The 14751-nt window shown below is 36.7% G+C and overlaps 1 protein-coding gene across 4 annotated transcripts in view; it reads right to left on the minus strand.

Moving 5' to 3' along the window:
• BZW2 (basic leucine zipper and W2 domains 2) overlaps positions 1-14751 on the minus strand; it is a 59909-nt gene that overhangs the window by 39986 nt on the left and 5172 nt on the right. For all 4 annotated transcript variants that reach the window (XM_055272524.2, XM_055272522.2, XM_055272521.2 and 1 more), the window contains exon 2: positions 329-393. In XM_055272524.2, the coding sequence (XP_055128499.1) occupies positions 329-386 (58 nt within the window). In that variant the 5' untranslated portion in view covers positions 387-393. The remainder of the gene's footprint in view (positions 1-328; positions 394-14751) is intronic.

Here is a 14751-nt window from a genome sequence, read left to right on the forward strand (position 1 = left end):
CCATCAACGTTTTCATAAAACGACAAAGAAAGCAAAAACCAAATACAATGCTAATGTCAAAACCAGTAAAATTTATCAATTGCCTTTATAACCTCCTAAGAAAACCTGAACAGAGATAGCTATCCCATTCTGTAAGTAGCACAGGCAAATTAAATAACTTGTCCAACAAGGAACTGGCAGTTCTATGGTTTCACTAAAGCACTTCAGATTCTACACTCAGAGCTCAAATGAGTAGAATCAGTGAGGCTGGGGGAAACAGGGATCATTCAGATTCTTCTCCAATCTTATATTTTGGTTACAACTTTAAACACACACACACACAACCTACCCCTTTTCCGAGTTTTGAACCGCTGGCCTGTTAGCACTGGCTTCTGATGCTTATTCATAAAATTTCTGAAAAAAAAGAAAATAAAGATTATGTATTTCAAATAAGCATTTTATATGGAAAACATATGGCCAATAAGTTTGGTTGAACATATGTTCAACCTCACTCATTACTGAATATGTCTTTTTTTTTTTTTTTCAATTGAGATGGAGTCTCGCTGTTGCCCAGGCGGGAGTGCAGTGGTGTGATCTCGGCTCACTGCAACCTCCCCATCCCGGGTTCAAGCGATTATCCTGCTTCAGGCTCCTGAGTAGCTGGGACTACAAGTGTGAGCCACCATGCCCAGCTAATTTTTGTATTTTTAGTAGAGACGGGGTTTCACCATGGTGGCCAGGTCTTGAACTCCAAGACCTCGTGATCCACCCACCTTGGCCTCACAAAGTGTTGGGATTACAGGCATGAGCCATGGCACCCGGCATAAATACACTTTCAAAAATGAGATCTAATTTTAACTTGGACTAGCAAAAATTTTAAAGTTTACCAATACTCAGTGTTGGCAAAGGACATAGGAAAAACAACCACAGACACCAACTTTGATGTAAAGATTAAACTCCATGAAATACTTTGAGGAAAATTCTGGTGAGTATTTACTATATTTACTATAAATATTTACATGGGCATAACCTTGGTCCAGCAATACCCTACCGGGAATTTATCCTGTAGTTATATTCACACAAGAATGCAAATATACGGCCGGGCGCGGTGGCTCACGCTTGTAATCCCAGCACTTTGGGAGGCCGAGGCGGGCGGATCACGAGGTCAGGAGATCGAGACCATGGTGAAACCCCGTCTCTACTAAAAATACAAAAAATTAGCCGGGCGTGGTGGCGGGCGCCTGTAGTCCCAGCTACTCGGAAAGGCTGAGGCAGGAGAATGGCGTGAACCCGGGAGGCGGAGCTTGCAGTGAGCCGAGATTGCGCCACTGCACTCCAGCCTGGGCGACAGAGCGAGGCTCCGTCTCAAAAAAAAAAAAAAAAAAAAGGAATGCAAATATACTTGTATATGTAAAAGGATTTAGTTGCAGCAATGTTGTATACATAAAAAATGGAACACGAAATGTCCTCAATTAAGTTATAATTTAGGCACCAAGTGGAACACCATGAAGCTTTATAAAAGCAAGAATTAGATCTAACTGTACCACATTTCTGATCCTGGCTACCTTTCTGACTATATATGTATGTTCAATACACATCTCGTCTCATCGCTCATTGAGTTCCAGTCACATTGATCTCTTTGTTGTTCTTCCAATAGGCCAGATAAGGTCTGGCTTCTGAGACTGTTCCTGCCTCTCTTTCAGGAAAGATCTTCTCCAGCTGTCCACATGGCTATCTCCTTGCAATCATTCAAATGCCTCCCTGAAAACGGAGGTCTTCTCTGACCATCTTCACCAAAGTGGCCCGTTGTCACTAGCTCTCCTTACTTAGCTTTATTTTTCTTTAGCAGTGCCTGCCATTTTATTATTATCTCTTTGTCTGGGGTCTATACCCTCCATGAGTGTAACCTCCACTAGGACAGGAACCTTGTAGATTTTTATTCCATAGAGCTCCTTTAGCTCCTCCATTCTGTATCTTTTATATTAAGCAAAGTATAAACATATAATAAATACTTTTCAAATAAGTTGCTGGACTGATATGGAAAGATGCTCAAGGGATATTGAGAGTGGAAAAAATCAAGCTGAATAAAAGAATGTAAAGTACTTGGTTAAAAGGAGGGTGTATAGAATATATGGTTTTCTATGCAATAACAATTTAAGAAGTATACAAGAAACAGTTAATAGATTTTTTATTTTTTTGGTTTACCTTAATGGACAGGGATTTGAGTACTTTATACTATTTTACTGGATTTAATACACAATTTAAAAAATGTAATATATTATCTTTGAAAAAATGTAAGGCCTGCTCCATAAGACTTCTTAAAAACTGAGAATATGCTTGCTGACTTAAATATTATAAACTGAAAATATGTCTAGATTGCTTCAATTATGAAGGCCAAACATTCAATATAACATGCATTATTCAAGCAAATTATTTAATTACCTTCCAAACCTTTTAGATATTCATTTGGAAATGTCTAGATTTCCTTAATTACTTATGCCATCAAACAATAAAACATTTACATTATTCAAGTAATTTAATTACTCCTGAAAGTTTTTTTAAAAAATCCTTAAGAACATGAGAAAATTATTTATGTACCAAATTTTCCTTCTTATGCATAAAAACTTGTAGCTTCACATAATAAAAAATCTGTTTATTATTGAAAACTTCAAGTTAATCATTATTTTAGAAGGGAAACTAATAAAAAGTCACATAAAAACAAAAAAAGTAATTACATGGTTTGAGAAATAATTTTTGTCAACCCTATAAAGTAAAATGAACTTAATACATCACGCTTCGAGATACAAAGGTTATTAAGCCAGAATCCATGCCCTCGAGAAACTCACTGGGAGGGATAAAATTCAAACGTTTGCAACACAGTGTACTAGTTCAAACAGTAGAAACACAGACCAGAGTAAGAATAAAGTAATTGATTGCTTATGTGTACGGGGCAACAGCAACATATCGAAATCATCACAAATGCTATAAACTTAATCAATGAATTCCCGTTTCACTTGATGGATGTTGAAAACAGAGCTTCTAATGCATCATTTATATTTACTGCAAAAGTTTCATTCAGAAACTTTCCTGCTGGCATTATAAACAGATTCACTCTGGATCAGCCAATACTTTATTGTTGCAAAAGTGATGATGATATACATATTACTGTCTCCATATCTCCCAAACACAAATATTATACAAAATGTATCTGTGTTAGCAAAGAAAAATATGTGTCAAGAATTTGGGTGTTGGGTCTTGTACCAAGATGCAAAAAGAATGTAGCTCAACTAGGCAAAAATCTCTCCAGCAGACTTCTCTGCCAAAGATGTTTTTCTTCTTTCTTTCTGTCCTTCCTTTTTCTTTCTCTCTCCTTCCTTCCTTTTTTTTCTCTCTCTACTTCCTTAGAGATGAGGGTGTTACTATGTTGACCAGGGTGACTTCAAACTCCTGGACTCAAGCAATTCTTTCATCTCGCCTCTTGAGTAAGTAGGATTACAGGCACACACCATTGTGCCAGGCTAAAAATGGTTTTTAACTTGTAATTTAAAAAATTCTAAAGGGTGAGCTCTTCCTAAAAGTTTTGTTTTGGGGTTTAGAACACAAACTCATGGAATTCCCTAATTAACTCTTTGCACCTTGTTTCTATTTTTTCTGTTAATGGAGAAGTACCACCAAACACAGCATATGAAAGAATTACTCTATTTTCAAATGTTAACCTTTTATATTTACTTCCTTTCTAAGCATAAAAGTTTGTTTCTTTATAACCCAGGTATGTGGGCTTACTTCTCATACCCTTGATATATTCCATGTGGAGAAACACACAATAACATGTAAACATAAAAATGTATGCAAAGACTTTGATATAACACCCAAAATTAAAACAAACAAACAAAAACTCACCCACTGGTGGTGACAGACTAAATGAAGATATTCTGCTCTCCAAGAGTGTCTATCCTTTAGCTGTTACTATTTGGAGCAGAGGCCCCACTTCCCTCTAAATTTAGCTCCTCATGCTACACTATAATCTGCTCCAGTAAGGGTCAGCCTTTATAAGGTACTCACTGAGCCCTTATAAAAGCCCTGGCCTAAGACAAGCAAGGACACTTTGAATAAGAAACTGCTAGCTTCAACCTAGCAAAATAACAAAGAAACAGTAACAAAGACAGTTCTATTAGGCCAATGTCAAAGGCTGTTAGTACACTGCCCTACAATGTATTTTCAAATCTAACAACTAAAAATACTTAAGTTTAAAAAAATAAAAGTTTAACATTATCCTCAGAGACAAATCCCCATGGGGGTACAACCTATGCATCATTGACAATTTGGCTTCTGTTTTAAAAACTATAAGCCACACACAAAATACGCACATATTCTATCAAAATGGAACAGTTCCATGGTTTAAAATAATATTAAAATTGTATGTGAAATGGTAAACAAAATGGACTTAAGTATTTCACACGTCATCTAAGAGACTACATTTCTTGGATACTCCACAAGGTAACAGAAGGCTATAAGAATACTAAAATGATTCAATCAATCAAATATTTAGAAACTGGATACTACATTAATGAACACTTTTGCATAAATTCCTATTTTAAGTGTAAACTGAAAGGTTTTTATGTCTAACCTATTACATCTATTTCTGTTACCTGCCTCATTCTGTTAATCTTATAACTGTCCTAATATCTTTTTCAAATTCGGTCCCTTAACTTGCAGTGAGACTCTGGGCCCAGGTGTGACAATGAGCCACACGCACAGATGCATCTCAGGGCAACTGTGCACTAATCCTTCCAGGTGCCCAGCCCACCTTAAGTGGATTAGCACCTTCAACGTAGACTGATCAGTTTTACCTGGGACTCTTCTTTAGTTCTCTCCATTTTGGAAAGGAACTGATCTACCAGAGGACTTACCTTCTAGTTATCCCTACAAGGGAATGACTGCTCCTGTCTAATTATCCAGCACTTTGGTCTTAGATTCTATTTTTGACTGTTCTGGTCTGACTCATCTTTGAACTATGATAACCTGCCTTACGTAACACGCTATATTACTAACATGTGCTATGCATATGTTATTCAAACAACTTTATGAGCATATATACTCTAAAGCAGGGAACACAACATTTTTTGTAAAGAAATAAAAGAAAAATATTTTACTCTCTCTGAGGGATACAAGGTTTCTGTTCCAACCACTCAATTCTGCTGTTACAGTGTGAAAGCAGCCATGGACAATATGCAAACAAATGGTCACGGCTGTATTCCAATAAAATCTCATATTAACACAACAAGTGGTGGACCAGATTGGACCCCCAGGAGGTCCTTTGTGAACTCCTATTCTAGCGCAGTGTATCCAATAGAAGTCTCTGTGATGATGGAAACGTTCTATATCAGCACTATCTAATACAGTAGCCACTACTGATCCCTTGAAATGTGGCTAGTGACTAGAGAAATAAGTGTTAATTTTATTTTATTTCCATTAACTAAATTTAAACAGTGTGGCTAATGGTTACTTATGTTGGGCCATGCAATTCTTATGTCCCAAAACACTTAAATTTGATACAAAGATAAAAATACATCTAAAGAATAGAAATTTTTAATTAATATTTTTCAAATAAAGTAGCTCGAAGAGTAGTCTGCACAAATTTCAAAGCCAGGTGGCTATAGTGAGGAAAAAAGAAAAATTACCACATTTCAAAGTAATACTCTGTGTGCAGTCAATACTGTTTAAGACTTCAGGGAAAAAAGACCTTTTTTTTTTTTTTTTTTTTTAAATGTGGAGTCTCACTCTGTCACCCAGGCTAAAATGCAGGTGTGTGATCTCTGCTCACTGCAGCCCCAACCACGTGGGCTCAAAAGATCCTCCCAAGTAGCTAGGACTACAGGCACACCACCAGGCCCGGCTATTTTTTTTATGTATTTTGGTAGAGGCGGGGTTTCCCCATGTTGCCCAAGATGGAAAAAAGACTCTGGAGTCTAAAAATTATAGGGCAACAACATAAAAAAGGATGAGTTCATGTCCTTTGTAGGGACATGGATGAAGCTGGAAACCATCATTCTCAGCAAACTATCTCAAGGACAAAAAACCAAACACCGCATGTTCTCACTCATAGGTGGGAACTGAACAATGAGAACACTTGGACACAGGAAGGGGAACATCACACACCGGGGCCTGTTGTGGGGTGGGGGAGAGGGGAGGGATAGCATTGGGAGATATACCTAATGTAAATAACGAGTTATTTATATGCACCAACATGGTGCATATATACATATGTAACAAACCTGCAGGTTGTGCACAGGTACCCTAGAACTTAAAGTATAATAAAAAAATAAAATAAAAAAATAAAAATTATAGGGCAACAATATCATTCCCAAAGTATAAAATGTTTCATAAAGATATAATAACAACACACAAAACTCAATAAAATTGAGACACTTCACTGCAGTGTTCTCATGAAGTACTTTGTATTTAATAACAAGTTTCAAGAATTACCTTTTATTCTATATTTTAAATGAGTAAAATTATCTACTATTAAAATAAACTTTAAAAATTACCCATAACTATACAACATTTTCCTTTCCATTAATGCTAAAAGAACAAGTAACATAAAATCCTTTACAGAAAATAAAGGAATCTAGGAATCTTTTGGATTGATAACATTGTATTATTCTCTCCAAAGAAACAAAAAATAATTAAGTTGGTTCTAAAAGTTTAAATTATTGACATTCTAAGCAATAAACTAACTATATGCCTATAATAACACCATACAATTTGTTGCCTGAAATAACATTAGCTTGTTTAATATCCTCATCATGATTTTGTAACAGCCTCTGCCTACTCAAAATCACTCAGCCAGTACAAAAAGCTTAATTACTAACAAATACTATGAAAGTTGTAGTATTTATAATAATTGAAAAAAATTAAAATTCAAAACATGACCCAAGTTATTTGGGCTTTAATAACTCTTTATAAGGTAGATAGTTGGCGCAAGTAAAGGGTCCACCATTAAAGTTCTTCACTGGAAAATATACATTTTTGAGGAGACTATACTTTTTTTATTTTTTTTTTTAGTTTTTAAGAGACCGAGTTTCGCCATGTTGCCCAGGCTGGTCTCCAACTCTTGAGCTCAAGCAGTCCTCCTGCCTCAGCCTCCCAAATTGCTGGGATTCCTCACCTGACCCTGTTTAATGCTTTTTTTCAAAAGTTATTTTTATTCTTTTATATTATTCAGGATAAGAATGAAAGGAATAGGGAAATGACAGCAATATTTTTTTTTTTTTCTGAGACGGAGTCTTGCTCTGTTGCCCAGGCTGGAGTGCAGTGGTGCGATCTTGCTTCACTACAACCTCCGCCTCCTGGGTTCAAGTGATTCTCCTGCCTCAGCCTCCCAAGTAGCTGGGATTACAGTTGTGCGCCACCATGCCCAGCTAATTTTTGTATTTTTAGTAGAGACGGGGTTTCACTATGTTGGACAGGCTGATCTCGATCTCCTGACCTCGTGATCTGCCCACCTCGGCCTCCCAAAGTGCTGGGATTACAGGCGTGAGCCACAGCAATATTTTTATATTAGAAAAAAGAGCACTTGACTTTATTTTTCCCTTAGAGCTGTTAATGCAAATCTCCTTTAAGAAAACATAAAGGCACCATGATAAAGTTTTCATTTTATTATGATACTTCCAAAACTACTTTACACCTTAAACTAATTAGAAGACCTAAGTTGTAAATGCTTGAATGCTTGTTTTTAAAATTTCCTTTTAAATAAAAATAAAAATATTACAAAAATTACATTTTAAATATCCATGTAGAAACAAATTAAGGCAACTACACAATGTCACTTACTTTATCTCAATGAAGCTATTTTCAAAAACTTTTAAGAAGTATAAATTAATTCCTAAACTCCTTTCATTCTAGGAATCACTTCCTGGTCTCTAGTTAATGCAATTCTACTTTTCTAAGAGGTCCCTTAAGGCATGTGCATTCCTTCCTCTGGGCCCTTGCACTTTCCCCAGATGGGTTATCTCCCAGGCCCTGCCCTTTCCCCAAGAGCTAGCCAGCTCATTCAATCTTCCAGATGGTCTAATTTTACTGATGTCATTCTTACGTCTTTCAACACTCTGAAGACACAAACACATATACACTACCCACATTGTAGCATACTTTGGCTTTTAGAAAACCCATCCCTCAAATATAATGTTTCAGGGTACTTAAACAAAATGACCTAAAACTTCTGCTCTCGATAAGTTAAGACCCTTAGGTCTGAAATGTCAATGAAGTGCTGAGGTTGAGAAACCCTACTGTAGAGAGGAAACAATGGTGAGCAAAGCCAGAGATGGTCCCCGCTCTCAAGGGCTGAAAATTTTGCACCCAGGTCTGAACATACCAGTGGCAACGAAGCACATATTTTATTGAACTACTTACTCGTATTTGCCAAACACTGGTGTCAAATTTTAGAAAAAAAAAGTTTATCACTGAATAGATAGTCATATCTCAAACCAAAAGTACAGTTAGAATGTACAAAATACGTGTTTCCCAGTCTCTGATACTAACAATTTATTTCTGAAATTGGTAATTTTACATCTTATGCAATTTAGCAGGAGGGCAGCGGATAGGCAAGAATATGGTTTTAAAGAGAGCAGAAAAAGAAGCTCAACACCAGCAGACAAACTTTTTCTACTTTAGGATATTGCATCAATGGAAACAAAAACAAGAAAGAAAAGAGAAATTTTAATATACAATGTGTGACTTAAAAATGCTAATTTCTATGACTTTGAGAAAACAATGACATGCTATGTAGATACAGCAAAATGCAATATTCTATATACATGATGTGATCTTGGCTATGTAAAATACATTTGCATCCAATGGTGGTCAACGTGAGTAGTGGGTTCAAGGCACCTCTTATTCTTCTTACCTATACTTGTCTATATTTTCTGTAATATAAATACATATCTTTTTTATAATTAGAAAATTGCATATACTTAAGTGAAAAGGTTTTAACCTCTTTTGAAGTTCAAACCAATTCTCAAAGAGTCACAAGCAATAACAACATTTTTGCATAAAAAGATATGTGCCACAGGATCTAACTATCATTCCCTACTGAGAGAAACCAAGGTTTCTTGGATAAATGGCTGACTCCAAGGTTGGAGCAGGGGAGAATCACTATGATCCTGGGATGTCTTGTGTTGGCAAATTCAAAAGTGCCTAAAAAAAATCAAACTAGATCAAAACAACATAAGAGCCATCTTGAGGACAATTCCACTGGCCTAGCCCAGGGCAATTTGAGGACCCAAGTAACTAAGGATAATAGCTAATAACCCATTCAACAAAATACAAACCCATAGGTCCATGCTCATAACTTTTAGGTTCATTTTAAAGAAAACAAATTTTTCAGTACACAAGGAAGGGAAGTAAGTGAAAGATTTTCTTTCAGTAGAATGTCAACTAATAAACAGAGAATGAAACATTGAATTAGAAAACCACCATTTTGCAACAATTAAATAAAAAATTGATTCATGCAAGAGTAATCAATGTATGCTAAACCTATGTGTGTGTGTGTGTGTGTGTGTGTGTGCGTGCGCTGGGGACTGCTTGATGATCAACAAGATACTTACATAGCCTCCAAGCATCTTCACATAAATTTTTTAAAAAATATAACTATATATTGGAGAAACAAGACCATACCTTAACCAAAGGACAACATACAATCACTATAACTCCAGATGTTTTACACTTAGAAGGACATATTGCTCATGTGGTACTCTAGACAAAAACACATGACCTGAATAGCTAATCATGAGGAAATAGATGTATATCTAGGGACATTCTCCAAAACAACTGGTCTGTATTCTTCATCAATGATAACATCTTTCCAAAACAAAGATTGAAGAACTGTTCCAGGAGAATTAAAGGGGCATTGCTAAACGCAATACACATTTCTGGACTGAATGCTGTAGTGGGAAAAAATATCTATGTATATATACATAGTCATTCATATACACACACACACACACACACACACACAAATATACGACTATTGAGACAACCTAAGAAGTTGGAGTATAAAGATAAAATTTACTGAATTTTTTTTTTGCACTGTGGTTCTGTAAGAAAAGTATCTTTTTTTACAGAATAAATACTGAAGAAATAAGGGATAAAGGCAGAAAGCGTATGCAACCTACTCTCAAATGATTAAGAAATAAAACTGATTATGTATACACAGAACCCTGGAGCAATGGCAAACACAGGAAGCCATATGTATTTTAGGGCTTGGCATGGTGGTTCAGATCTGTAATCCCAGCACTTTGGGAGGCAAATATCATATGATCTCACTCACGTAGAATCTAAAAAAGTTGGTATCATAGAAGTAGAGAGTAGAATAGTAGTTTCCCGGAGACAGAGGAGAATAGGAGTGAGGTGGGGATAGGGAAAGATTGGTGAACAGGTACAGAGTTACAGTTAGGAAGAATAAGCTCTAGTGTTCTATTGCACAATAGAGTTATTATAGTTAACAATAATGTATCATATACTACAAAAGAGCTAAAAGAAAGGATTTTGATTGTTCTTACCACAAAGAAATGACGAGTGTTCAATGTAATGAATATGCTAATCACCCTGATTTAATTATTACACAATGTATGTGTATATGGAAACACCACACTGTATCCCATATATGAACAATTACTATATGCCAGTTAAAAACAAAAATGTTATATAGTAACTTAATTTAAAAAAACATTTTCCAGCATTTACCCATCAAAGTAATTTCTTCCTTCAATAAAGAAAAACTATGAACTAATAATGCTTCCATTAACCAAAACTCCTTTTAATTAATAGATTTATGAACCTTTTTTAGAATTTCCTCTGGAGTCTACAGACCATTCTTTTGACTATCCTCAATGATGAGAAATTTCCTTGTTTGATAGAGGATTTAATTTTAGAAAGTCGCCAGAGATCATTCAGAGTCTAATCCATTGAAAAAAGTAGGTGGCCACTTTGAAGCTATCTGGTGTGTCTAACCAGGTTTTTAAAACAAAATACTGAAAAGAGGCAAAAAAGTAGGTGATTAAGCTGAGAAATAACAGCATCTTTAGTTGAAAGTGAGAGGTAACCTTTAAAAATGACTGATTATAAGGTCAGCTCATCATGTATATTATAGAATATTTAAGGAAAAATTAGACAAAATCTATCAGTCTAACTTTCAGTAATGACCACTGTTCACATTTAAACACAGTGTAGTATACAGGCTGGGCACGGTGGCTTATGCCTGTAATCCCAGCACTTTGGGAGGCTGAGGCAGGCGGATCACCTGAGGTCAGGAGTTTGAGACAAGCCTGGGCAACATGGTGAAACCATGTATCCACTAAAAAAAAAAAAAAAAAAAAATTAGCCAGGCATGGTGGTGCACGCCTGTAATCCCAGCTACTTGGAAGGCTGAGGCACGATAATCACTTGAACCCTGGAGGCAGACGTTGCAGTGAGCCAAGATCATGCCACTGTATCACAGCCTGGCTGACAGAGGAACACTCCATCTCATAAATAAATATCATCTGTTTCTTTTTTGGGGGGGGGAGGTTATATACAGAAAAAAATTAAAATTAAATTCTACCATCTTTTCTCACATTATGCGAAAATACAATTTAAAAAATGATTTGCATTTGGACTTGGAGTTACATAACTTGATTCAGTGATATCCTATAGAATCTTTATTTTAAAAGTCATGTGTTCCACTGCATCACTTTAGGAAACACCGAAACTCTTATAGAGAAGGAAATGTCCTTGAAATTTGTTAATATTATAATTTTAAGCTTAGAAAAAAGCAAGATGATCTCTATATTATTATTATTACTTTTTGAGACAGAGTCTTACTCTGTCACCCAGGCTGGAGTACAGTGGCACAATCTCGGCTCACTGCAAACTCCGCCTCCCTTGGATTCTCATGCCTCAGTCTCCCAAGTAATTAATTTTTGTATTTTTTTTGGTAGAGATGGGGTTTCGCCATATTGGCCAGGCTGGTCTCGAACTCCTGACCTCAAGTGATCTGCCCACCTTGGCCACCCAAAGTGATGGGATTACAGGCATAAGTCACCATGCCCAGCTGGTCTCTATATTATTTTAACTAGTGTTTTAAAACTTTAAAGTAATAATACACTGACGGCAAAAACAAAACAAAATCAAACAAACAAAAAACTCCAACACAGTACAGAAGCGTAGTGCTCTTCCCAGTCTTTCACTCTTGACCTCATATCCTAGCCCCACTCCATGGAGATGATAATAATTTAAACCCTTTAACATCATCCTATGTAACCTTTTAGAAAATGCCTATGCATTCGAGATTTTCACCTCCACTGAAGACAAAAGTAGTATTTATTATTAATGAGTCTCCTCATCTCCAATGTTCCTTCCTCCAGAAAAGTGCTTTTTCATTGGAAGATACCTAAATACATGTTGAGCTTTACATAGTAGAGGAGAAAGATGATTTTATATGAGATTTACTTTCCACCTAGAGGAAAGGAGCTATGGACAGCACACACAACACTGGCCTTGCTAACTGAGGCGAGGAGAACCACGAGATGAAAATCAGCAAGGAGTGGAATGGCAATGCCAGAGAGCAAGTTAGTTTACAACAGACACAAAACTGATGGGAGTGTTGGTGACTATTACTCCAATGGGGAAGTCAGAAGATAAGTTATTACAGTAAAAGGGTGTTGAAGTGTTTGCCTCTCTTCAGAGGATTTTTAATCAAGGAAAAGGGGAAAATAAAATCTTCAGGAAAAAAAAAAAGAAATAAAAAGAAAAGTAAGGCCTAGACTGGTAGCCACTGAGAGAATGCTGTTTTGGAGCAATTGCTTAAAAATCGTAATAGTGGACCTTCAGGAAGCTCAAAGGTGGTAGTGGGCATGAGTCCAAATATTTGCTCACTTACTAGTTCTCTCAACCAAGAAACTCCCATCCTCCCAGAAGGGGACCTGCCCAAGCCTGTCTAGCAGGTGAAGCTTTATTTGAAGGGCTACACACACACACACACACACACATGCACACACACATGCAAAGTTACTTTCCATATGCATGCTTATTACACAATGACAGCATGAACTGGATAGAAATGCCAAGCCTACTCTAGGGCACACTGATGACATGGGATTGGATTCCCTGACATAACTTTTAGAAGTGGACCATACAAAGTCGAATTAAAGGAAATAAAACAGAACTAGTACAGAGCTACAAGCTCTCTGAATCATACATTTTAAAAAGGTTTAAGCCAGGTATGGTGGCTCACGCCTGTAATCCCAGCACTTTGGGAAGCCGAGGCGGGTGAATCACCTGAGGTCAGGTGTTTGAAACCAGCCTGGCCAACATGGTGAAACCCCGTCTGTACTAAAAATACAAAAATTAGCCAGGCGTGGTGGCAGGCACCTGTAATCCCAGCTACTCAGTAGGCTGAGGCAGGAGAATCACTTGAACCCAGGAGGCAGAGGTTACAGTCAGCCAAGATCACACCATTGCACTCCAGATTGGGCAACAAGAGCGAGACTCCGTCTCAAAAAAAAAAAAAAAAAAAAAAAAAAAGGCTTAAACCTACAGAGAATCATTCATTTATTTGTTTGCCAAATATATCAGGTCTGGTACTAGTCAATAGGGATGCAGTAAGCACTAAATCAGGCAAGTTTCATGGAGGTCATTTTCTATCAGGTGGAGCTTTGTTCCAAGTATTCCACAATTGGGCAGAACAAGTTAGCAAGCACTGATGGTCTCCAGTATGTTTAAAGACAACATATGATGCATTCGAGTTGCAGTTGTGTTTATTAACGTTTTAATAATTAAGTGCATTTTTTTTTTACTTTGTAACTTACAAGTGGCATCCATGTGGAATGGAATACTTTGAAAACCATGGATGTAAGCCCAGTCCCTAAGCTAACCTTCAGATAAGGCACTGAGATGTCAAACCACTTGGCTGAGGTCAGGAATTCCATTCTAGCATTGGTAAGACAGTGGAGATCAAAGCAGAAAGATCCCTGCCCATCTGGAGCTTATGTACATAGAAGAGTTGGGGCCAGAACCTGATCCACTGTCTCTACTCAGTGCATTTTCCAGGGAGCCAACTAAAGCTGTTGCAATGTCTTAGAGAATTATTTATATGATTCTCGAAGGCAGCTTTTTTATTATTTGCCTCATAAATTTTATAGTTTGGAATTAGATGGAGTAGAGCATAAATATTAATTTGAAGTTGAGTTCAGCACTTGGATAAATTGAATTAGCATATGTTACTTCCAAAATACCAAAGAGTTCTCCATACAGTTCTATTAAGCGGTGGGGGGAGAAAGGCATTTATCTTTAGAGAGAGAATTTAACAATACTGCCTCTTAGGGACATACAAATATTAGAAAATTTATGGTACCATAATTTCCAGCACTATAGGATACAGTTTTTAAATTGTTTCCTGCAGAAGCTCAACTCTAACAAAAACACAATCTTCACACTCCCAAATACTAACACCGCATCCTTTTCCTCCAGCCAGCAGTTTCCTCTGCACCATCAACTAGGGGTTCTCTTTCCTGTTTATAATAGTCCCATTCAATTACCTTGTTCACTAAGAAAACCATATAACATTTCTTTTTTCTTCTTAGAAATGACCATAAATCCAGGTTAGTTTGAAAAGCATTAAAGTCTTCTGTGTGGATATATAAAAAGGATGACAGTAGAATATCATCCAATAGTAGCTTATGATATATTCTCTACAGTGCTAAACATTATTATCCCTTATTATTCATCTCTGCCCCA

Source organism: Symphalangus syndactylus, chromosome 3 (assembly GCF_028878055.3).
Source record: "Symphalangus syndactylus isolate Jambi chromosome 3, NHGRI_mSymSyn1-v2.1_pri, whole genome shotgun sequence".
NCBI lineage: Eukaryota > Metazoa > Chordata > Mammalia > Primates > Hylobatidae > Symphalangus > Symphalangus syndactylus.